At 48.4% G+C, this 24,635-nt stretch overlaps 1 protein-coding gene across 1 annotated transcript in view; it reads left to right on the top strand.

Moving 5' to 3' along the window:
* Window positions 1–22,159: 22,159 nt before the first annotated feature.
* P2RX3 (purinergic receptor P2X 3) overlaps window positions 22,160–24,635 on the top strand; it is a 49,881-nt gene continuing 47,405 nt past the window's right edge. Inside the window, exon 1 of the mRNA XM_029575763.1 lies at window positions 22,160–22,412. Within this exon, the coding sequence (XP_029431623.1) occupies window positions 22,294–22,412 (119 nt within the window). The 5' untranslated portion in view covers window positions 22,160–22,293. The remainder of the gene's footprint in view (window positions 22,413–24,635) is intronic.

Below are 24,635 nucleotides of genomic sequence, written 5' to 3'. Positions count from 1 at the left end.
GAAAACCAGACATAGTGATAAAGAAAGAAATGACAAAAACCAGCATTAGTAATAGAAGTGTCAGGACTAAGCGCCTATCCTGTACTATGTAGGGAGAGAGAGAAGCTCACGGAGTACCAAGAGGTGTAATCAGAGACCAAGAGAATGTGGCCTGAAGATACACAAACGGTCCTAATTGTTTGGGCACCACTCACGGTTATTAAAGAACGTCCAAGCTCACCTCGACGCGTTGCCTGAATATATTACACTGTACGAGCTTCAGAAAGAAGCTGTTTGGCAGACGGCAGGTATTAAGAAGAGCACTAGCAGTAAATTTGAGATTGACATCATACCCAACATGGTGTACCCTGGCTTAAGAGTGCGCTTCATTTTTGTCATTGTATATGTAAGACAGATCCAATATAAATCCTGCACCTCCAGCTCTGTAAATAGGCCCCCATCCCCACACATACACCCTGTAATTATGGTGGCAGAGCAGGATATTTTCCCCTACTCCTCGCCATACAAAAAAATTCTGGTGTCATCTAAGTAAGAGAAACACAGACTTCCTCCACTGCTAGGTACTTTCTGAAATAGAAAATCTAGCAAAAAAATAAAAAATCCACTCAGCACATATATAGCAAACCTTCTGCCATACCAAAGCAGCACTACCTCACAGGATTAAAAAAGCAATAAAGGCAGCAATGCAAATATTACACCAGGCCCTAGAACACCACTATACCACCTGTATCAAGCTTGATATTTCACTTGGTTGCAGCTCCATCACTGCTCTCTACATTAATGGTGGGGGTGGAAGGGAAATAGAACCAAAGAGCTAAGAGAAACAGATAAGTATGAGAAAAAAATGTGAAGCTTGCTGGGCAGACTGGATGGGCCGTTTGGTCTTCTTCTGCCGTCATTTCTATGTTTCTATATGTTTCTATGTTGGGAAAACTCAATAAATAATACTGCTACACATCCCTCCATGCTAGCAGAATATTTGTTTAGTCACTCTTGCAGAACACAGAGAGACCCTCACCAAATACAGAATAATGTACCACAAATTACAAATATGTAGACAAAAGCTGAAATGGAAACCCCAAGAAGCCAGACTCTGTATGCAATATAAAACTGGAAAACTTACTTCCTCTTTTCCCTGTGCCCAGCAGCTTCCCCCCCCTACCCATTCCCTAAGTCTTTCTCGGCTTCTCCCCCACAAGAGGATCAGGAATGGGGAAAAGTCTGGGAATGGGGAGGACAGAGCAGTGGAAGAGCGGATGGGAGAAGAGGGAGAATCTGGGATTGCAAGCTGGTGAGTATAGGGGAGGAATCTATGAATGTAAGAGAGAGCATTCAGGTTTGGGGGTGAGAGAGAGAAAGAGAGAGGCTAGAAGGGGGTAGAGAATAGAGATGTGAAAGAGAGCATGACAAGAGTAGAGATAGGGACCTCTCTCTTCCTCTGCCCCTATCCCAAAAATGCCGTGCTGGGTCAGACCAATGTCCATCAAGCCCAGGATCCTGTCTCTGACAGTGGCCAACTGATGAAGCAAGAGGGTAGGTGATCTAAGAGCGCCGTGTGGGCAAACAATGGGTTAGACACCAATATAGTCCAGAATTCTTTATTTTGAATCTTGTGTCTCCATCCAAATAAAGAATTCTGGACTATATTGGTGTCTAACCCATTATCTGACAGTGGCCAATCCAGGTCACAAGTACCTGGCAGATTCCATAAAGCAGATAGCAGTAGCTTTCTTTAGTCTACTTGGTTAATAATGCGTTATAGACTTTGTAGAATAAAGAAAGCTATTGCTATCCCTGGAAGTGAGTAACAGGAAATAGATGGCTAGTGTAGTCAGTCATTTCCAAATCCTGCTTGCCAGTGCCCCCCAACTAGCCAACCATTCACCAACCCTGAACTCCTTCCCCCTGCCAGTCCCCAGCCTCAAACCCCTCCCTCCTCCCTAGCCAGTTCACATCCTCAGACCCTCTCTCCAGCCAGTCTCCAGGTTCAGATCTCCTAAACCCCCCAGCCTCAGAACCCCTCCAGCCACAGGATTTCCCCCTCCTTCCCCAGACAGATTCCCGCCTTGGCCTCCACCTCCAGCAGTTTTCACCTCCTGCTCTTGACGTGCTGACTGCCGATCGATCCCACGCAGCTCTCTGTATGCTGGTGCTGGGCTCATGAGACATGCAGATCAGTGCAAGGGATCTCGCACTGATCCGCATGTCTTGTGAAACCAGCAGGGGAGTTGGGGGGCATTGACCACTTTTGTGCTGGCCTCCAGAAAAAGTTGGATTGGCCAGGACGCAGGTGGTCTTCCTCATTCTGATGCCTATATCCCAGTTGCATGCAGATGTTCTGCAAGAACTCACTAACATTCTCATGCAGCTGGGAAACCAGAAAAAAATGTTTTTCTCCTGTATTTATTGTGGTCACATTTCCACAACATCACTGCATGCAAACATTAAAGTTTTACTTTATCAAAGTCACATTTGCAAATAGAATGCTTAGGTCTGCCCCCTTTCTCTCTCTGCATAATCTGGTATTACCACAATTTTTCACACATGACACAATCTGCTTTAGAAAATTATAATGTTGCAACAAAAGTAGGGCATATCATGCTGTGATGGCTGATTTTTATCAGGCATACTAAATACACTTTCTCTGTTCCTTTTTATTATTTTGCTCTTATGTGAGGAAAAATAATTTCAGATTTATTTTACATTAGAATACTTGAATATTAATTTTAATCTGATGCCCCATAAGAATGCAAATCAAGAATGTGGAGGTAAGACTATCAAACGTATTTGCAATGTTCCAGTGGGGATCATTACATGCAAAAGTAGAGCTTGTAGCAATACACCATACAAAGTGCTCACTCCTTGAATGGCTTCATCATGCACCCAAAATGTTGTCAATGCAAGGGTTCATAGAGTAAGTGCATTTCCAAAGTGAAAATAAAGTCAGCAATGGCTAGAATAAAACCCCAAGGACCCGACTGGCCCTTGCTTTTCAGCCAGTAGTGGGGGGAGAGGGTCAGAAGAATAATTCTAGCAAAAAATTAGTGCAAAAAGTTGACATAATTGAAATGAAAAGAAAACCAAATGGATGTAGTCCATCTTAAAATAGTCAAAAGAGCTGCTGAAACGGGCTATTGGGTCTTTGGGGATTTCTATTGATTGCTGGGAAGTATTTTTATCCTTATTTACACTTCCTTTTCCTTTCCATTTTCTCTTTTCTTCGATACTTGTCTCCTCCTTGACATCCATTTCATCCTCATATCTCTCTCTCTCTCATATCTTTCTTTAATCTCATTTCTCGCCATCTTTCTTCTCCAATGCTTTACCTCTTCTCGTTATTTCCCAATTGCCTCTTCCCCCTTTGGTCTCTCCAAGTCATCCATCTCTTCTTCACTGGCTCTCAGTCCTCCCTCTTCCTATCTCGTTCACTCTCCCTGACTCTCACCCACCACTCAGTCCTCCAGGACCCGTCTCCCTCCATACCCCTCCCCCAGCTTCCACCTGGCTTCCCCTGTTAGGGAGTGACCTTGTTCTAACGTCTCAAGGACAGGGCCAGTGCTAACCTTCTTGCTGCCCTGAGAGAACCATTACTGTGCTGCCCACTCCTCATTCTGATTTTTTTTTACACTACATTTTTGTTTTTCCAATAACCAACACACAATAAAAAGTCTCTGTCTCTCTCACACTCTCTCACTTTGCTCAGTCTCACATTCTCGCACCCCTCTGCCCTCTCAATTGCTCTCTCCCTTTCCTCTTATAAACTGACTCAGGGTGGAGTCCTTCTCATTTTGGTGTGCTGGGCTGAGGCAGTGAAGATAAGCAGGGACCCACCTGATGTTCTGCCAGGTTTAAGGTGGTTGAATATAATCCACTCAGCCCGTCTCCCAGGGGTGGAGAAAGAAAGCAGGGATAAAGTTTGGAAACATCCTTGACAAAAAGGACGGTTATGAAAACCTCTGTAATAAAAGATCTTGAACATGGTTTAAAAGTTTTATTGTACTAAAAAGAACAGAATTAAGAACTGACAGGCAATAAACAAACTATATTATATACTTGAGATCTTTCAACAAGTATTTTTTAAACAATACCTCAAGAAAAGGCTATTTTTTATTTAGACAACAATTTGAAACTTCAACACATTTAAACTTTTTTCTTTAACATAGCAATACCTTGAAACACTATTAACAAATTATATTGTTTTCTCATTAGATTTTAGGTTAAAATAAACTATAAGTCAGATAAGATTTGTCTTTATATTCCTTTTTACTTTACTCTCACTGCTTTTTTTATTTACTGTATTTTAAGAACATTGATTTCCTTGTGTTGTGTTTCTCTTCTACAGGCTTTTCTGGTATGGAGTCCATTGAGGTAAGTATCCTTTTGTGTGTGTGTCTGTTTTCTTCTTAGTATCTCTCTTTTTCGTATTGCTTTACTATTTAGTTCACAAAACACTATTAGTCTGGCCAGACCTAGTGTGTGTTTCTTTAATGTAGTTGTGTGCACTTATCTCTGGTCCCATTTTATGGTCAAAGTTCCTACGCAATGTCTGAGATTATCATAGGCATCCTGAGGGTGATGAATCCAGATGTAACAAGCAGTGATACCTCCTCAGCATCCTCTCCTCCAGTGTTACCTACTCCCTAACTTTAACAAATCAATAATAAAAACTGACTTCTAAAACAAAGACTCTTCTGCAAGCCTGGAGTTTCTAGTGAGGTGTCCATCGGCTTGTTGAACTGATTTTCTAACTATGAAAATTAAAAGGTTCATTAAAAAATCCTTATCTTAACATTTTAGTGAGAGGAACAGTCTCTGCACATTCTCTCTCTCTTTCACATTCCATACGTCCCTTTATTAAGGCCAAGTATAATATTCTATGTTCATACCAGAAGTTTGGAGGCTTCTCTTGGTGCTGTTTGGTGTTTTGTAAGCAGGCTGTTTTGTGGCGTTGATGCAGCAATGACTTTTTTCTGGTAACTTTACCATGCAGCTCATTTTTTTTGTTCAAGTATCTCCTTATTGTGCATGCTGAAACACCCACAATAATTTGTTTCAGAGAAGCTTGTAATTCAGTAGAAATTGCTTGTGGGTCTTTCTTTGCATCCTGACAAATCTTTCTTGGTCTACCTGACTGGCTTGGTATTAACAGAACCTATAATTTTCCACTTCTTGATCAGAATTTGAAAAGTACGGATTGGCATTTTCAAATTTCAAATATCTTTTTATATCCTTTTCCTGATTTATAAAGTTCAGCTACTTTTGCTCGCAGATCCTTGGACAGTTCTTTTTCTTTCCCCATGCTTCAGTAACCACCAAAGTCAGTGCAGCCGTGGATGAAATGCACAAGGATTTCTCAAGAGCTAAGAAACTCATTGACTATTTATATACGGGCCGATGCAGTACAGTGCGCTCCGATGGAGCGCACTGTTAACCCGCCATTGAACGCGCGTTTTATATAAAGGTAGGCGCTAATTTCTTTGGGCACCGGGAAAGTGCACAGAAAAGCAGTAAAAACTATCATGGCAATATTAAGTCGGAGGTCCCGAAAGTTTCAAAAAGTAAAAAAAATTTGAAGTCAGCCCGCGGCTGTCGGGTCAAAAACTGGACGCTCAATTTTGCCAGCGTCCGGTTTCCGAGCCCGTGGCTGTCAGCGGGCTTGAGAACCGATGCCGGCAAAATTGAGTATCGGCTGTCAAACTCGCTGACAGCCGCCGCTTTGGTCCAAAAGGAGGCACTAGGGACGCGCTAGTGTCCCTAGCGCCTCCTTTTGCCTGTTTTTACTGCTGGGCCTCATTTGAATAGCGAATCGCGCGCACAGGAGAGTGGTCTGTGCGCGCACCGGGAGAGCAGGCGTTCGCCCGCTCTCCCGTGGACTTTACTGTATCGGCCCGTCAGACACTAATTACAATCAAACAAGGCATAGGTATGGACACCTACCCTTCATTACCATCTCAACCTCTATGTGTCAACTTGTGTGTATTATCAGCACAAACAGTCAAGGGGTATGCAAGCTTTTGAACAAGACCATTTTATTATTTCCCTTATTGCTATGGTTTGTTTGATGATTGTGCTATTCTGTGATGCATAATAGTTTAATTTGAAACTCATTAAAATAACAGACATGATTTGTCTGATCCCTCATGTTTTCTTAAAATGCTGCACATCTCACAAATTCTGCCAGGGGTTTGTAAACTTATGTATTTATTTATTTATTTTTAGGTTTTATAAACCGACGTTCCTGTATAGAATACATATCACACCGGTGTACAGTGAAATAAAACTGTCGCCACGTGGGCGGCTTACATTATAACAAATAACATTATAAATAACTTATGGGCATCCCTGTAAAATGAATACACAGAGGAAGAATTCATGGGTCTACTCTAGGATCCCACATCTTCCTTTGGTCTCCATGGCCCCAGATTTCTGGGGTGCTAAATCCAAGGAGCTATACAGTTCCCAGGGCTTTCGCTTCCTTCCAGGATCATTCACTCTTTCAAATTTATCTTAGCCCCGGTATGCAGGGTTCATATGGCAAGAAGGAGGTTTATATCTCTGGAGCCTCTGGTGCAGTGGTAGGCAACACAGCTCAGTCCAAATTACTCACACATTTTGGGTCAGCGAGTACTCACCGTGGTTGGTGTTAGCAGAGGTCAGAGGCGCTATTAAATGATGCATGGAGTCTAATGGCAGTGTTTAACTGAAAAAAAAATCTTTAACTTAAAAAGGACAATCCCAAAAATACTGAAAAATTATAAAGAGCAAGATGAAAATCCTAACCAAAAAAGCAATGGTCTTTGTCAATGTTGCATTAGTTAGCCACTCTCCTTCCTCTAATTGACCCAGTCACCACCCCCAGATCTTCCAAAAACAGATGTTTTAAAATATTTCTCCAAACAGTCTTTTTGAAATAGCAGCAGCTTCACCCACAGCTCACTGGCCAACCTCCAATGTCCATAACAAGGGGAAGCTGACCTTACTGCAAGAACTGATTCCAATGTTCCTTCAAGCCAACAGCCTTGGCCCACTATTTCTGGTCATGGGTATAAAGCAATCAACCTCCCAAGTCTCTGCCTTGCCGTATCCTAATTGGAGGCAGAAACCCAGGGCAAACTCGAGTACTGCTAGAGAGGAGGTAACTGGCCCTCCCAACAGAATACTGGTCAAACATATTTCCAACACTTCTCGTCTCAAAATCTTCATTCAAAAAACACCTTAATCGATCCACTGCAGAGCAGAAAGACCTCCTCGATCACTCCATAAGAAGGAAAAGACCCTTAGCACATGCTTGGGGGAAATGTATAGCCCTGAGCTTCATCCCACATGAAAGGAGAGATAAAGCAAAGGGAGGAGCACAAAAAATGCAAAGCCCTAAGATGTTGAAAAATAGGGCTTGAACAGGGCACCCCACCACTCAATTTCCCCATGCATTCACTTTTAAATTGAATGACTCAACACTGCAGTCCAGTTCCAGGTTTCCCTGGAGTGGACTGCACCCCACCACTCAGTTTCCCCATGCATTCACTTTTAAATTGAATTACTCTACACTGTAGTCCAGTTCCAGGTTTCCCTGGAGTGGACTGCACCCCACCACTCAGTTTCCCCATGCATTCACTTTTAAATTGAATTACTCTACACTGTAGTCCAGTTCCAGGTTTTCCCTGAAACTCCCGTACATAGCAGGGGCTTTGCTAGGGCTCCTTGCCGCAGTGCATGTCCCCTTTGTGCTCCAGCGCTTGCTGGCACTTCTGGAGCAGTGGGGGGGACCCTATCCATGTGGCAGGGGCTTGCTTAGGGGCCCCTGGGCATTTATGCTCCCCAAATGCTTTTATTTTATTTTTTTATTTTATGTTTTTTTTTACTTTATTTTGTTTAACCCAGTCCCCTTCCGGATTGCAGCAATGCTGAAGCGGTCCAGGCCGAGGGGTGACATCGATTCTAATAACGGGAGCTTGCTCAAGGCTCCCTGCAGCGTCTCCTGTCTCCTGGCCCCTGGCTGCCAAGCCGCATCTGAGCCGTGGCAGGAGTTTTCCCTTCTCTGCTGCGGCTGAGACCCTCTGTACCCTCCCTCTGAATGTGAGAACTGTGGGAGGCAGGAACAGAGACCTCGCTGGACCCCCCAGTCTCAGGTACAAACTTTTGTTTTCATTTTTTTTTCTATTGTCCGCACTCTCATTCACTCCCCTCCCTTCATTCGCCCTCTCTTCCCTCTCATTCACTGGCCTCCCCTTCCTGCCCACCATCCATTCTTACTCAACCTCTCCTTTCACTTCCTTTCCCTTTTATTCACTTCTCTCTTTCACCTTCTCTCTCTCAATTCCTCTCCTACCCTCTCTTCCCTTCTGTCTCTCCAGCCCTCCCCTCCTTTCAGCACTCTTGCCACATCTTGTTCCTTCACTTTGCCTAATCCCCGCTCTCTCACACACTCCCATCTCAGTATCTTCTTGATCTTCCCCTTGCCTTTTCTTCTCCTGCTGGTCCTCCCTCCCCACCAGCAGCTGCCTCATTGCCTGGGCCCTGTTTCCTTCTTCCAGGGTCTGGCCTCCCAGCCGCAGGTCGTCTTCTCCTGCTGGTCCTCCCTCCCCACCAGCAGCTGCCTCATTGCCTGGGCCCTGTTTCCTTCTTCCAGGGTCTGGCCTCCCAGCCGCAGGTCGTCTTCTCCTGCTGGTCCTCCCTCCCCACCAGCAGCTGCCTCATTGTCTGAGCCCTGTTTCCTTCTTCCAGGGTCTGGCCTCCCAGCCGCAGGTCGTCTTCTCCTGCTGGTCCTCCCTCCCCACCAGCAGCTGCCTCATTGCCTGGGCCCTGTTTCCTTCTTCCAGCGTCTGGTCTCCCAGTCAGCAACTCTTGTCATTGGCCACGGGTCTTCTCCTGCCGGCTGGCCTTCTCACCAGTGGTTCCCTTATTAGTCATGGGTTTCGTCTTCTCCCCCTGACGGGGCCTGGAAATCCCTGCCAGTGGCTTTGTTTTTTGCCTTGGGTCCTGCTTTTCTCTTCTTCTGCTGGCAGGGCCTAGGAAACCCTATCAGCCTTTCTGCTGCCACCGCGCAAGGGTCATACGTGGCCACTGGAAGGAAATGCATGGAGGGGCAGCAGAAAAATATGAGCATCATGGGATGGGTCCAGTCCACAGGTCAATCTGAAAACCTCCTGCTCTTCACAAAAGTGGAGGTAGGGAGGAGGCTGGGGACTACAGGTCAGTTAGTCTAACCTCTATTGTGAGTAAACTAATGGAATTGCTTCTAAAACAAAGGATAGTGCAGAGGATTACAGGATTTGAGAGAGTATGGATTTACCAAAGGTAGGTCTTGCTAGATTAATCTGATCAATTTCTTTGACTGAATAACCAGAGAGCTGGATCAGGGGAGAGCATTTATATATATATATAGTGTCATTAGATTTCAGTAAGGCCTTTGACATGGTTCCACATAGTTGACTTACAAATAAATGGGGTGTCCTTAGTATGAACCCTAAAGTGACTGACAGGGTTAGAAATGAGTTGAGTAGGAGGCGACAAATGATAAATGGAGTTCATTCCATGGAGAGGGACGTTACTAGACGTATAACACAGGGATTGGTCCTCGGTCCAGTCCTGTTCAACATTTTCATTAGTGATGTTCTGGAAGGGCTATCAGCAACAGGGTAAACACCCTGGAAAACAGGAGGAGGGATCTAGTGAAGCTTGACGAAGGGTCTAGAATTTGGTAGCTAAGATTTAGTGGTAAAATATGCAGAGTCGTGCATTTGGCTAGAACGCCCCCCAAAGAAGTACAGCATAGGAAGTGAATTTCTTCCGTGCACAAAACAAGAGCAGAGTTTGGGGATGATCATATTTGATGCCAAACAGGTAGACAAGGCTATATCTGGCTCCTACAATGTTTCTCTTGTAAAGATGTGATGCTTTGTAACTCATTGAAATTCATAAATAAATAGTTAAATAAATAAGACAGGAACGGTGCACTCTCTGCTGCAGAAACCAACTACTGCATACCCAGAGAGAGCATTAGACTGGCTTGTACCCGAACTTTGTTTAAGGGAACACTCTAAATACAATCTAGGGCTATGCAGAGAATCACAACCAACAAAAAATCCAGTCTCTCCAGAACTCTCTTCCTCACACTTTGGCAGACCAACACCGAAACAAATACAGGGCTTTTCCCTCTTCCCCCTCCCCCCAGCCAGGGGAGTGCCTGATCTCCTGCAAATAAAGGCTCCAGGGAGTACAACTGAGGATGGGGGGCATGCTAGGTGCCTCTGCACTGCAGCCACAGCAAAACTATTGGGGTTTCTGTTGGCAACAAACGCCAGTGTTGGCTGACAGGTGAGAAAAACGAGGCCTGCATCCCATAGACCAGGCATTCGGTACTGATGCCGAGCTTTGCTGTACTTGTATCCTGCAGAAACATTTTTTGCACGCGCATGATTTCATTGGCGGGTTGCTGGCAGTAGCAGATTTCTGCTCTGGCAGTAGGGCAGATTGGGTGGACAAGGATAGAGCGGCAGAGAGCCTGGAAGGAAGGAGTAGTGCGCAGTTTGATGCATTGTCAAGCACTTCTGTGACCCATCTAAGGCTCGTAGGAGATTCTGCATTTGAGCATAGTCTGTGGTTTGGGTTTTGTTTTTGCTTTTAATGGTCGTTCCAACCCACAACCTGATGAATGAGTGCAGTAGAACGATTACATTCTGCCTTCCCAGGATTCCTGATAACATTGAGCTCTGACCAAACGAAGAAAGTAATAAGACTATGAAGGGATGGAAAGAGCACGGAAGAGGGAGAGGGGAAGGGTGTATGTGAGAGGATCTCCCTGAAACCACAAATCACAGTAACATTGTAAGTGATGGTAGAAAAAAAGACCTCAGCTATTCCTCTCCACGCCGCCAAGGAGAGAGCCACTGAGAGAGCCAGAGTGACATTTCCAGGTTAGATGGCAGAAGGTGTGCATGGTGGTACTCGTGGGGGCACAGGACACAAGCTGACTTCATTGCTCAGGCAGAACGACTCAGTCCTGCTTGTATCCCTTGGTATGCATGGAGATGTAAGAACTATAAATCCGCTCGTGATCTGGGAGAAAACCAGGACTAGAGCAACCTGTCAGTTTGTAGCACTAAGGAAGGGGGTACTACAGGTCAGGATTGGGGCGCACTGGCAGAGCTGTGCCTGTAGGTCTCAGTATTGGAATAGCAGGGGGGGGGGGGGTGCAGTGATAGAGGTAAGCGTACCACAAGTTAACTTACAGCTTTAGTCTCCCATAGCTTGTTTGAGCAGTCAGCTCTCCACCAAGCTGAATCATTTCCTGCTATAGGTTGGACTGAGTGTACACTCTCCTTCTGCCCTGTGTTTAAAACACTGCTACTATAAAGCCCGAAATAATATTGTGAATGTTACCTGGTAATTTAAAAAAAACCATTCCCGTTGGTTGCAGGCACATGGGTAACTTGTAATCACGGTTCTGTAAGTGAATTTTCAAAAGGAAACTCTGTGGAGTTTCCCTTTCAAAATTCAGAGGCTGATTGGTGCTTCGGCTACCTTTGCACTCACAGACTGTGTAGCTGCTTTACAAAAGAGGGAGAGGGTGGTTTTCAGTGGTCAGTTATACCTGGGAACTGTGAGAAAAGAAGGGATTACAGGTCTTGAGACTGGGGATGGTGGGATCATTTCTGACTCTGCAGTGGAGGGTAGGTTGTTGGTGCTTGTGGAGAATTGAAGAGGGGGTCATTTTCTCTTCAGTAGGATTCGGGGGAGGAGAACAAAATCCCCTGTGTTAACTATCTCAAAGTGAAAGGGCTGTTAGCATGGGGAACTTCGAGCAGTAGCGTCCACAGTAACAATTTTAACACCTGGTCTGAGGCCTTTTCCTGACCCACAGTAAATAGCAGGTGGAGGGCTGCATATCTATTTACCATGGGCCTGGTAATTTTAGCACTGTTTGGAGGACCATCTTAATGTGGACATTGAGGCCTTACTGCACAGCATGCTCATTTTAGCAAACACAAACAACCTTTATATATACCTTAAGCTTAATTGCCCAAAATCTTATCATGAACGATGGCAATTAGAAGGAGATTATCTCATAATAGAGTAGCAGAAGAGTCTCCATTACTTTTCCCACTGCCGAGGTTATACTAAACGGCCTGTAGTTTCCAGCCTCCTCTCTGCACCCACTTTTGTGAAGGAGGACCACCACCGTTCTTCTCCAGTCACTCGGCACCACTCCCGTTTTCCAGGGATCTATTGAACAGGTCACGCAGCGGAGCCACCAGCACATCTCTGAGCTCCCTCAGTATCCTGGGATGAACCTCATTCGGCCCCATGGCTTTGTCCATTTTCAGTTTTCCTAGCTCTTCCCATACATTCTCTTCTGTAACGGAGTTTCATCTACTCCACCCCATCCAATGTCTTGTTAACTAGCGACGGTCCTTCTCCAGGGTCTTCTTTAGTGAACACCGAACTGAAGTATTTGTTTAATATTTCTGCCATTTCTTTGTCTCTCTCCACACATTGATCCTTTTCACTTTTCAATTTCACTTTACAACTTTGAACTTTTCTCCTTTCTCTGAAATATCTGAAAAAGGATTTGTTATCTCTTGTCACCTCTTTGGCAATCCTTTCTTCTGCCTGACCTTTTGCTTTCTTAGTCTCCCTCGCTTTCGCCAGATATTCTTCCCTGGGCTCATCTTTTTGGGATCCTTTATATTTCTTGAACGCTGCTCTTTTTGCTTTTATTTTATCAGCCACCTCCTTTGAGAACCAGATACTAGGTTTCTTATTTCTCTTGCTTTTCTTTACTTTTCTAACAAATAAATTAGTTGCCTTTTGTGCTTGCTCCTTTTAGCTTGGCCCACTCTTGTTCCACTTCTCTCATTTTCTCCCCGTCTTCTAGTTCTACCTCCAGGTACTTCCCCATTTCCACAAAGTCTGTATTTTTGAAGTTCAAAATTCGAGTCTTCATATGACTTCTCTGTATCCTATTTGCGATATCAGACCATACCGTTTGATCACTGGTGCTGAGGTGGTCACCCACCGGACATTGGAGACATTCTCCCCATTAGTGAGCACTAGGTCGAGTGTAGCTCCCTCCCTCGTGGGTTCCATTAACATTTTTTGAACAGAGCCCCTTGCAGGGCGTGCGGTCTGTCTGGAAGATTAAAATCTCCAACAATCACCACTTCTCCCTTCTTTCCCACCTTTTGAATGTCTTCAACCAGATCTCTGTCTAGTTCTTCCGTTTGAGTCGGAGGCCTGTAAACCACTCCAGTAAAAATGGATGCACCATCATCTCTTTTTTTTTAGAATTACCCACAATGCTTCTTCTCTAATTTAATTTAAAAGTTTTAAATTGAATTAAATTAAATTCTCTACCCCATATTCCTTGCAGTTCAGTTGCTTGGATATTGTTTTAGACCATAAAGAGCCCCTCCTTCCCCTTTTCTGACCTCTCTGTCCTTAACAAGTTATAGCCCGGAATTGCCGTATCCCAATCATGAGAATCCATGAACCAACGTCTCCGTGACAGCAACAACGTCCAAGTCCACCTCCACCATTAGGGCTTGCAGGTCTGGGATTTTATTGCCCAGGCTATGAACATTTGTGCTCATAGCTTTCCAGCTTTTCTCTTTCAGGTTAGTGCTCTTCTTGACTTCTTTTGTGCCTTATTCAGCTGACTTTTGTTATCCCCGTCACCCATTTCCTTTAGATTTGGATTTGGGAGGTGACATTCCAATGTCCTTCTGCCACCCCCGTTGTTAGGAATTGTGGACCCTTGGCCGGAGGTGGGGTCGGGCCCCACAGGTCCCCACCGTCGGGAGGCGAGGCTGGCCGGGAACAGAGGCGAGCTGGGACTTCGCCGGTACTGGCCCTCGTTCCCCGCAGGTTGAGCCCTTGGGGTGCCGGGGCCGGCCGGACTTAGGAGCACCTCTGTGTGGCTGGTCCCGGAGAGAGCAGGCGAGTGGGTGCAGAGAGTGTCGGAGAGGTTAGGCACAGTCCAAGACCGGAGCACTCTCGGAGGGAGGAGGAGAGAGAGTCTCAAGGGATGCAAGAGCCCCCTGTAGCTCTGAAGACTGTAGCGCAGGGCCACCTGGGGATGGCCTCGAGATGAGGAGGTGCGGAGGCTTGAACTGTGCTATGCTGAATAGGGGCTACAGCGGGGAACCCGCTGTAGCCCCTATTCAGCGGGGAACCCGCTGTAGCAGGTACCAGGAGAGGAGCAGTGCAGAGGTACAGCTCGAGATGCGGCAATGCGATGACAGGACCTTCTGTAGTAGAAGCGCTGGGGAGTGCCCCGAGGAGCGGGGACAATGAGACACAGTCCGGCAGAACAGCGCTGAGCCAGGTCTTGATGGGTAGAAGCACTGGAGCAAGATCCCCCAATGTAGGATTGCCGTGGGGAGTCCTGAGGAGCAGGAATCCAAACATAGTAGCGCTGAGAGAGAGTCCAGATAAAGTAGCGCTGAGCCAGGCCCCATCATTCACAGGGTGGACTGGCTGAGGCTCCACCAACCTGCTGTAAAGTGGGGTACATTGCAAATTTTCCACTGGGGCTCTTCCTGTTAGCAGTACTGTCCCTCTTGGATCCTGCCATCAGTCACGGTGATCCAGGCAATCTCGCTTGACCTGCAGGCTGGCTGCTCCAGCACACAACTGTTACCGAAGCATGCAGCAAGAATATCCTGCCCCTTCACAGCTCTGATGGCTGCCCATGTGATCTGCTTCCAAGAAAGATGCCCCTTAGGGGCAGGGTCCATTCATTATCCACACCAGTGACAGAAGCCATTCAGGCATTTAAATCTCCCAAACCAGAACTCCCAAGTGATTCTTGTCTCCACCACCCGGATCTTATGAAGGGTAAGGGCTGTCCTCACTCAAAATGATGACTAAGGGATTCATATGCCCTACCTTCAGTTCCCCAAAGGGTTCCCCCCTACAGGAAAGGATCAATGAGCTGATGCCCCTTCATGATCTTTCAGAAGCAAAGCCTTACTTCACACATTCATTCCTTATCCAGTACATCCCTAACCATACTGCCACATCAAAAGGGAAGGAGGGAATGGTAGACAGAAGACTGGGTGTTCCTGCAGAGCCAGTCCAGCCTGTCAGAAGTACAAACAGTAGTAGCGGTGAGAAAAAAGGGAGTCCTGCCCCTAAACTAAATGACAATGGGAAAATGAGTAGATATTAATTTAGTAATTTCCTGTGGAAAAGCCATGGCTCTCTGTGTGCATCAGTGAGAAAAGTGTGAGTTTTTTTCACTTATTGACCCTTTCACTGTTTATATTTTCCAGCAAAGACAAAGATGTGCCTCATGGGTCTTGGGGTACTATTTGTGTGTTATTATTTGGTTCCACAAGGGAATAGGAATGATCCATCTGTAGCCTTGGTTCTGTTCTGGACACAGGATCCACTGAAAGACTGCAGCTGTACGGGGAGGAATCGAAGGTGACTGCTATTAATACCGTTAGGAGATAATTTAACCCGTTATAAAATCGAATTATGTCCGGCGCTGGTACCTGTGTTTCATTAGGTTATATAATTTCGTTCGGACATCAGTATTAGGGACTGCAATGGTCCGTTCCATATGGAAGGCCACCCCTTTGGTTGTGCACTGAATGGAGGGATTATCAGAAGAAAGTCCACTAGAGAGAGAGAGAGAGAGAACGGGAAAAAGTGAGGGCCCTCTTACAGCTGGTTAGTGCCCTGGCAAAGAGAAGAGTTAAGAGAGGCAGCCAGGCGATAAATGGTTTGTGTTTAAGGTGGAACTAACTGTGTTGTAATTGGTAAATTGCAGTCCTCTAGGTTGGACTCTTGACCTTTTCTGTAATCAGAGGCCTGCAGAATGTTATCAGGTTGATAATTAATAGAATCACTAGGACAGGGAAGAGTCCCCAAGTTCAACTTAAGGCAGCAACTACTCAACCAGTGAACAGGAACGACATTAGCGTCAGATTTAGTGTCCAGCTTTAGAGCTATCTCAAATGTGCCTACATTGGGAAAACATTTAGAGACGTGTGTGGTACTGCAGTTGAATGAATGTTTGCAGGAGAAGACTGTTTTGAATAAACAACAATATGGTTTCGGGAGAAATCATGGGGCAGAAACGCTGTTGGTGGCTTTGATAGATTTTTTTTTTGAATTGGGAGTTAAATCGAGGAAACTCTGGCGTTAGTCCAGTTGGACAAACCAGGGAAGCCAGAGTTCAAATCTCGGTGCTGCTCGTTGTGACAGAAGGGGAAGGGGAGATACTGAAGCAGACATTGCAGAGCAAAGAACAGACACGAAATGGGTTTGAATCAGAACAAGTTTGAAACTTGTGAGCAGCGGTGCCAATTGCAAAGGCTTCATCCCTGGCCTCGATGAACGGCACCATTGCTCACAACTTTCAAATCTGTGCTGTCAGCCCCTTTTTGTATCCATTACTGAGGGCTTCGTTTCTTCAAGAAGAAGCCAGAACAGCGTTCTGCCACCTTTTTACTGGGACCCGAGAAGGCGGAGCCAGTATGAGCCCCCTCCCCCTGGGGCTGGTGCAAGGGTAGTAGGCACCCTAGGAGAACCTTCTGCCCCTCCGGTTCCGCCCCCAGCCCCATGCGCTGGGATGCCGCTCGTGGCTCGCCGCTCGTGCGCTTTTTCTCAGCCACAAGCAGGATGGGCCAATTCCGTGCTCCTCTGGGCCACGAGCAGGATGAGCGTCACTCGCGGCCCGCCGAGTCTCTACTCCTCCCTGCCGCGAGCGGGACAGGCTCCTCTCGCAGCCCCACACGGCTGCTCTTCGGTGCCCCCTAATGGTTGGCGCCCTAGGCGACCACTTAGTTTGCCTAATGGGACGCGCCGGGCCTGCCTCCCCCAGCCCTTGGAGAAAGCAGATAAGAAGAGAGAGTGTTGGTGCTACCGAGACAGGGGTAGCTCTATGGCTTTCTTTTTTTTGCAATTTCCCAGCACAATTTAGAAGGCTGTGAGGGACAACAGTGGAGATAAAATAAAAAGACAGGGGGTGATTGCCTGTCAGCCCCACTGCTTCTGCTTATCAGGCGCTGCCGCCTCTGCTGCTGGTGATCACATCCGTGAGGGCGAAAAGGGCCAAGAAGTGAATGAAGGGAGCCAAGTGAAGGTATCCGAAGTAATGAAAGGAGAGCGAGGGATCGGATGTGGGAGGAAAAAAGAGTGAAAAGCTTGGAGAAGCTGTGGGTTTATGTGGGGGGAGAGGGGGAAACGTGCGAGTCAGAGGATCAAAGCTGCTGCAGGGTGCGAGGGAAGGGATCAAAGGGAACTGTGAGATGTGAGTGGGATGATTAGAGGAGGGGGAGTCTGTGAGTAAAGTGATGGGAAGAGGTGGAGGGGAGAGGGAAGTGAGGAGAGAATGAGTGAGGAGAGCACATGTGGCATTGCTCCCTTTCTTTCATTCCCAAGGAGGCAAAGCGCATGCTCCATACCCCCTGCCCACGGACACTGGGGATAGCAGACGGTGCCACCCCACCCCGCTCCCACCCCCCACAGGAGAGGGGCCTGCACGTTACTGGCCCAGGAGGGAGAGCTGCTGGAGAAGGTCATTTTCCAGGAAGAGGGAAGGGCTCAAGGATCACTAGGGGGGATAGAGGTTTAAACATGGGGGGCTTAAGGACCGCTGGGGAATTCATGCGGGAGCTGGGGATGCAGGGTCAGGATCATTAGGGCTGAGAGAAGGAGGGGGTTAGAGATGTAATGACCCCCTGGGATTCATATTACCCTCTTAACTCCTTTAGCTAAGGACGGGCAGTTTAGAATAATTGGGAAGGCACCATTAGGTACAGCCTCTCTTTTGAAGGTGTCTCCCCCCCAAACAACTATATAACCCCCTCCCATGCAGACACCCTCTCACCCCCTCCCGTGCAGACACACTCTCACCCCCTCCCGTGCAGACACCCTCTCACCCACTCGCTACCTTGAACATCTACCCTCTGATGCAGACACCCTCTCACCCACTCGCATGCAGACACCCTCTGATGCAGACACCCTCTCACCCACTCGCATGCAGACACCCTCTGATGCAGACACCCTCTCACCCACTTGCATGCATACACCCTCCCGTGCAGACGCCCTCTCACCCACTTGCATGCATACACCCTCCCGTGCAGACGCCCTCTCACCCCCTCCCGTGCAGACACCCTCTCACCCACTCGCTACCTTGAACATCTACCCTCTGATGCAGACACCCTCTCACCCACTCGCATGCAGACACCCTCTGATGCAGACACCCTCTCACCCACTTGCATGCATACACCCTCCCGTGCAGACGCCCTCTCACCCCCTCCCGTGCAGACACCCTCTCACCCACTCGCTACCTTGAACATCTACCCTTTGATGCAGACACCCTCTCACCCACTCGCATGCAGACACCCTCTGATGCAGACACCCTCTCACCCACTTGCATGCATACACCCTCCCGTGCAGACGCCCTCTCACCCCCTCCCGTGCAGACACCCTCTCACCCACTCGCTACCTTGAACATCTACCCTCTGATGCAGACACCCTCTCACCCACTCGCATGCAGACACCCTCCCATGCAGACACCCTCTCACCCACTCGCATGCAGACACCCTCTGATGCAGACACCCTCTCACCCACTTGCATGCATACACCCTCCCGTGCAGACGCCCCTCTCACCCCCTCCCGTGCAGACACCCTCTCACCCACTCGCTACCTTGAACATCTACCCTTTGATGCAGACACCCTCTCACCCACTCGCATGCAGACACCCTCCCATGCAGACACCCTCTCACCCACTCGCATGCAGACACCCTCTGATGCAGACACCCTCTCACCCACTTGCATGCATACACCCTCCCGTGCAGACGCCCTCTCACCCCCTCCCGTGCAGACACCCTCTCACCCACTCGCTACCTTGAACATCTACCCTCTGATGCAGACACCCTCTCACCCACTCGCATGCAGTCACCCTCCCGTGCAGACACCCTCTCACCCACTCGCATGCAGACACCCTCTGATGCAGACACCCTCTCACCCACTTGCATGCATACACCCTCCCGTGCAGATGCCCTCTCACCCCCTCCCGTGCAGACACCCTCTCACCCACTCGCTACCTTGAACATCTACCCTCTGATGCAGACACCCTCTCACCCACTCGCATGCAGACACCCTCCCATGCAGACACCCTCTCACCCACTCGCATGCAGACACCCTCTGATGCAGACACCCTCTCACCCACTTGCATGCATACATCCTCCTGTGCAGACGCCCTCTCACCCCCTCCCGTGCAGACACCCTCTCACCCACTCGCTACCTTGAACATCTACCCTTTGATGCAGACACCCTCTCACCCACTCGCATGCAGACACCCTCCCATGCAGACACCCTCTCACCCACTCGCATGCAGACACCCTCTCATGCAGACACCCTCTCACCCACTCGCATGCAGACACCCTCCCATGCAGACACCCTCTCACCCACTTGCATGCAGACACCCTCCCGTGCAGACACCCTCTCACCCACTTGCATGCAGACACCCTCCTGTGCAGACACCCTCTCACCCCCTCCCATGCAGACACCCTCTTATGCAGACGCCCTCTCACCCACTTGCATGCATACACCCTCCCGTGCAGACGCCCTCTCACCCCCTCCCGTGCAGACACCCTCTCACCCACTCGCTACCTTGAACATCTACCCTTTGATGCAGACACCCTCTCACCCACTCGCATGCAGACACCCTCTCACCCACTCGCATGCAGACACCCTCCCATGCAGACACCCTCTCACCCACTCGCATGCAGACACCCTCTCACCCCCTCTCATGCAGACACCCTCTCACCCCCTCTCATGCAGACACCCTTTCACCCACTCGCTACCTTGAACATCTGCCCTCTCCTCCTGCCTGGCTGGCTCTGCTATGCAATCCCAGTCGCTTGCAACGTTACTTGGGTAATAAGGCTGACCTGCGCTGAGTAGCGTAGAAGTACCTTCTAGCATTATTACCTAAGTCACACTGGAAGCGGCCAGGATCACAGAGCCTTTTGTGGGGAATAACCAGTGCTGTGACCAGGGGTGGGGAAGAAGGCAAGTGGAGTGGCAGCCCTGGGCGTCAGACTCAGGGGAGCATCATCTGCACGGCTGCTTTTACCTCTGGGCATTGAACGAACACACAGGGCCCAGCACCCAGAATCTCAGGTGGCAGGGGGAAGCCCCTGTGTGTCCTGCTCTAACCCCTCCCCTCCCCTCAGTCAGCCTGCAGGGAAGGAGAGCGGAGGGGAGGGGGTAAGCCTAGAGCAGAGGGAGCTCAGAGCAAAGCAGAGAAAATCCACTCTGCTCCCTAATTCAGCCCCTCCCCTCCTGCATGCAGGGAACAGGAGGGGGGAGGGTGGAAGCTGGACTGGACCACAAAGAAGAATTACGTTTTTGTCTGCAGGTTTCTATTTATAATTTGTCTCTAATTCGGTATTTGGTGAGGGCCTGTGTTCTGCACGTGTGATCGAGCTGAGGGATTCTGTTAGTCTGCAGGCTCTGTGTAGGAAGCTTGCTCTATTTTCTAAATAGGAGGTGTATTGGTTAGTTTAGGTTTTGATGTAATTTATAAATCAATGTGGCTAACCCTAAAATTCAATAGCAATTAATAGTAAAATTCAATTGGTATTTTAGGGCCCAGTGGAATATTTGCACTGTTGCCTTTTTGTCAAGGACTGGCAGGCTGGAGTCAGAAGCACCACCACAGAGGCGGTGCAGGGGCTGCAGGACAGGACTGGAGCTGATCTTCTGCCCAACCAACTCCCATCCCCCCCCCCCCCCCCCCCCAGGTTGAGCCGTTGAGTTCTGGGGGCCGGTAGGACTTGGCCTTCCGTAGAACAGGCTGGCGAGACAAGGATGCAGGGGACCTGTTGCTGAGGCACGGGGGTAACCATGGCTGGGGTTTAACTACCCCGCCGCGTGACATCAACAGGAGCTGCCGCTGAAGAGTTTCCCACCACAGGACCTGATGTCGGTGCATGGTGGACATGCACCCCTAGGAGTCACATTAGCAGCCCAGGGAATGGCGGTGTCCTTGCCATGGGCGGAGTCAGCAGCATGGAGGGGAAGCGCGGCTGGACGCAGGGCCATCCCTTGGCTGGCCAGACGTTACAGTGCCCCCATTCCAAGTGCCTGCCCCAGGCCTCTTGGCTTAGGTTTCTGGGAGAGGAGTCGTTGGGATGCTTTTTCCCTCTGGAGGACTTGGAGGCTAGACGCAGGTCTAAGAGGAGGATCCAAGGAGGCTTATCCAGAGAACTGGGTCTATTCACTGGCACTACCGCTACCTTTTATCCAGCTAAGTGGTGCTGCTGAATATTCGGCTAGGGCTGGCGGGTGCCACTTACCTAGATAAGTCACTTATCCCGCTAAGTATTTAAGGCAAAGAATGTGCGGAATGGGGAGGAGCCGAGTTTGCTGAATAAGTCTCGCAGCCGACTCCGATACTCTGGGCGGGGCCACAGGGCTGCCCTAAAGTTAAGCTGGATCAACTTACGCGGCTAAGCTTAAGATAGCCGGCTATATTCAGCGGCACAGCACCGATCAGCTCGAATAATGGATCCGGGTGACCAGCAGAGCTGCTGACTATGGAGCCCTGAATGTAAATTACCATCGTTACTTTGTAAACGTGAAACCTACTACTGCTTTTAATGAGAGCGAAGTAAAATAGATTCCCGTCACAGTAGGTGATGTATTCTTGCTGGATAAGAAGAAGATACTGTATATTCCTGGCATAATACGGGAGGCAAGGCACTGTGCTCATGCTGTAATCAAGCATAATTACATCGCACATTACTGTTTAAAATGGAAAAACTAAAAGCTTGCGAATCTGCTGGGATTAAAGAGCGAGGAGATTCCAGCAGCAGGAGCAGCAGCATCTGGCAGCCTCGCCCGTAATTCCCAGGCACCTCTCCCCCCCCCCCCCCCCCCCCCCCCCCCCCCTCCACACTTCCCATGTAATGACATCACTGAGAGAAAGCAGAGCCCCCCCCCCTTTCAAAGCAGACCCTTGATAGTAATACAAAGGAGGACATCCCGCCTGAGAGGAAAGCAAAGCAGAAAAGCAGCAAGCGTGGGAGTAAATGAATCTGCCTCTCCCTACTCCTCCTCCTGCCTGCAGGGTTATCCCAGCGCAGGGATCTGTGAGCTGAGCCCTGGGGGCAAAAGACAGACTAAGAGGAGAGACAGAGAGAGGCCCCCAAGTGTGTAGAGGAGAGAGAGAGAAGCGGAGGGTGGGGAGGGCACTCCAAGCCACAGGCGGAGAAGGTAGCTTTACCTGGCAGCAGCAGCAGCAGCAGCGCCATCCGCGGAGTGAGAATGACCTGCGTTGCCAACTTTTTCACCTACGAAACCACCAAGTCGGTGGTGGTGAAAAGCTGGACCATCGGCGTGATAAACCGTGCGGTGCAGCTCCTGATCATCGCTTACTTTGTGGGGTAAGTGTGGGCCCGGGTGGCCTCCGGCTGCGGTGCGTCGTGGGGTAACCCTGTGAAAAGTTCTCTGGCTGGGGCTGGTTAGTTCCCGTTCTCGCCTGTGTGCTGGGGAATTGTGCGAGGGAGCCAGTGCTGTCCGAGCGCAGAGGATCCGGAGCAGCCGGGCACTTCTCAGGTGGAACCTGCCTGCCTTCCTCGCCTGTGTCTTGTTCTCTGTTTGCTGTTAGATATTATTTACAGCTGATGGTGAGTGTACATTGTACGCGGCTTGGGCATCCTCGGCGGGTAAGAGCCGATGCAAACGACGCTGCAAGGCAGGGGAGAAGCCCTGCCAGGATATCCCGAGTCACACCCATAAGCACGCCTGTGTGTAATTCATTCTGTGCACCTATCTCCACTGTATGCACTAAACTCATGCTGCTTTGTTAGCACAGTGATCTGGGGTCAGCACACAATGAGATGATGCACTATAGGGTAGTGCTGCAAGGCAGGGGAGAAGCCCTGCCAGGATATCCCGAGTCACACCCATAAGCACGCCTGTGTGTAATTCATTCTGTGCACCTACCTTCACTGCATGCATATCTCTAAACTCATGCTGCTTTGTTAGCATAGTGATCTGGGGTCTGCACACAATGAGATGATGCACTATAGGGTAGTGCTGCTATGGGAGAAGCCCTGCCAGGATATCCCGAGTCACACCCATAAGCACGCCTGTGTGTAATTCATTCTGTGCACCTACCTCCACTGTATGCACTAAACTCATGCTGCTTTGTTAGCATCGTGATCTGGGGTCGGCACACAATGAGATGATGCACTATAGGGTAGTGCTGCTGCTATGGGCTCGGTGCACTATAGGGCAGTATTATTGCTGTGATATTGCTATCGCTTCGACATGAGGTATTAGACTAAGTGCTGTAGGATTAACACTCCATAGTGCAGTTATTCCTATGGGGGCACCACCGAAGCCTTAGCAGCACACAATACAAATTATAATATTACTGGAGCTCCATGGCTGTACAGAGCGCTGTACAAAATCATTTAAACAGGTCCCATGTCCTTGCTTTAGCCACCTCTCTTCACCAAAGCAGGAATAAAGGCAGATGCAGCTCTGAGCAGGATCAAACCACTGTTTGGTCTCTTAGCACTGTAGGATGGGTGATATTGCAGTGCAGGTGTTGTTACCAAAAAGATTTAACAAGGTAGATGATGGCAGAAAAAGGATAATTGACCCTTCCAGTCTGCCCAGTTATTCCTGTCTATACTGCCAAGGATTTATCCCAGAAACTTAGGAGTCCTGTTGGAAAGTGCATTGAAATGGTCAGCTCAATGTGTAGCAGCAGCCAAAAAGGCAACTGGAATGTTAGGAATTATTTGGAAAAGAATCGAAAACAAAAGAGGGAATATCCCAATGCCTCTCGCTCAATTCCTGGTGCAACCTCACCTTGAGTCCTGTGTGCAGTTCTGGTCAACCCCATCCTAAGAAAGATAAAGCAGAAGTAGAGAAGGTAGAGAAGGGCAAAAAATATAATAGAGGGGATTGACTGCCTTCTGAAATAAAGGCTAAACAGGTTAGGGCTCTTCAGCTTGGAGAAGAGAGGACTGAGAAGGGGACATGACAGAGCGAGGTTTATAAAATCCTGAGTGCCGCACTAGAGGCTGGTAAGGAATGGTTATTTACTGTATCAAATATACCAGGACTAGAGGAACGTCCATGAAACTAAGTAGGAGCAGATTTAAATCAAAAGGTATTTTTTTCAGTCAATGAACAATTAAGCTATGGAATTTGGTGCCATAGACTTACCCCCTCTCCTAACTGAAGGGGAGCAGCCGGAGCAGTAAACAGACCTGGCAATTGATGCAAATTCCCCGAGTAAAAGCCAGAGAGTTCCCAGGTCTGGAAGAATTCCTATCGCCTGCTTACAGTGTGGATTTAACCCTCTTCCCATGGTAATGGTATATATTTAAGTACACGACGGTAAACGCATTCCCATGGTAGCAATGGAGGCTGAGCTCACTACAGTGCAGGCATCTTAGGTCAAAATAGCAAAACTGAAACAACCATTCCATGTTTTATTACTAATATCACCTCACCACTTAAAATGCAATAGTACGGGAAGCACTAAACAAATATCCAAACTTCTCTGTGGACCTCATGCTTAATCAGAGTCTCCCATGAATGTCTTTCTTATTGGTTTTAATTAGCCAACAGTTGAGATTTGTAAAATG

Source organism: Rhinatrema bivittatum, chromosome 13, assembly GCF_901001135.1.
Source record: "Rhinatrema bivittatum chromosome 13, aRhiBiv1.1, whole genome shotgun sequence".
NCBI lineage: Eukaryota > Metazoa > Chordata > Amphibia > Gymnophiona > Rhinatrematidae > Rhinatrema > Rhinatrema bivittatum.
This window is presented reverse-complemented; position numbering and strand designations above follow the sequence as displayed.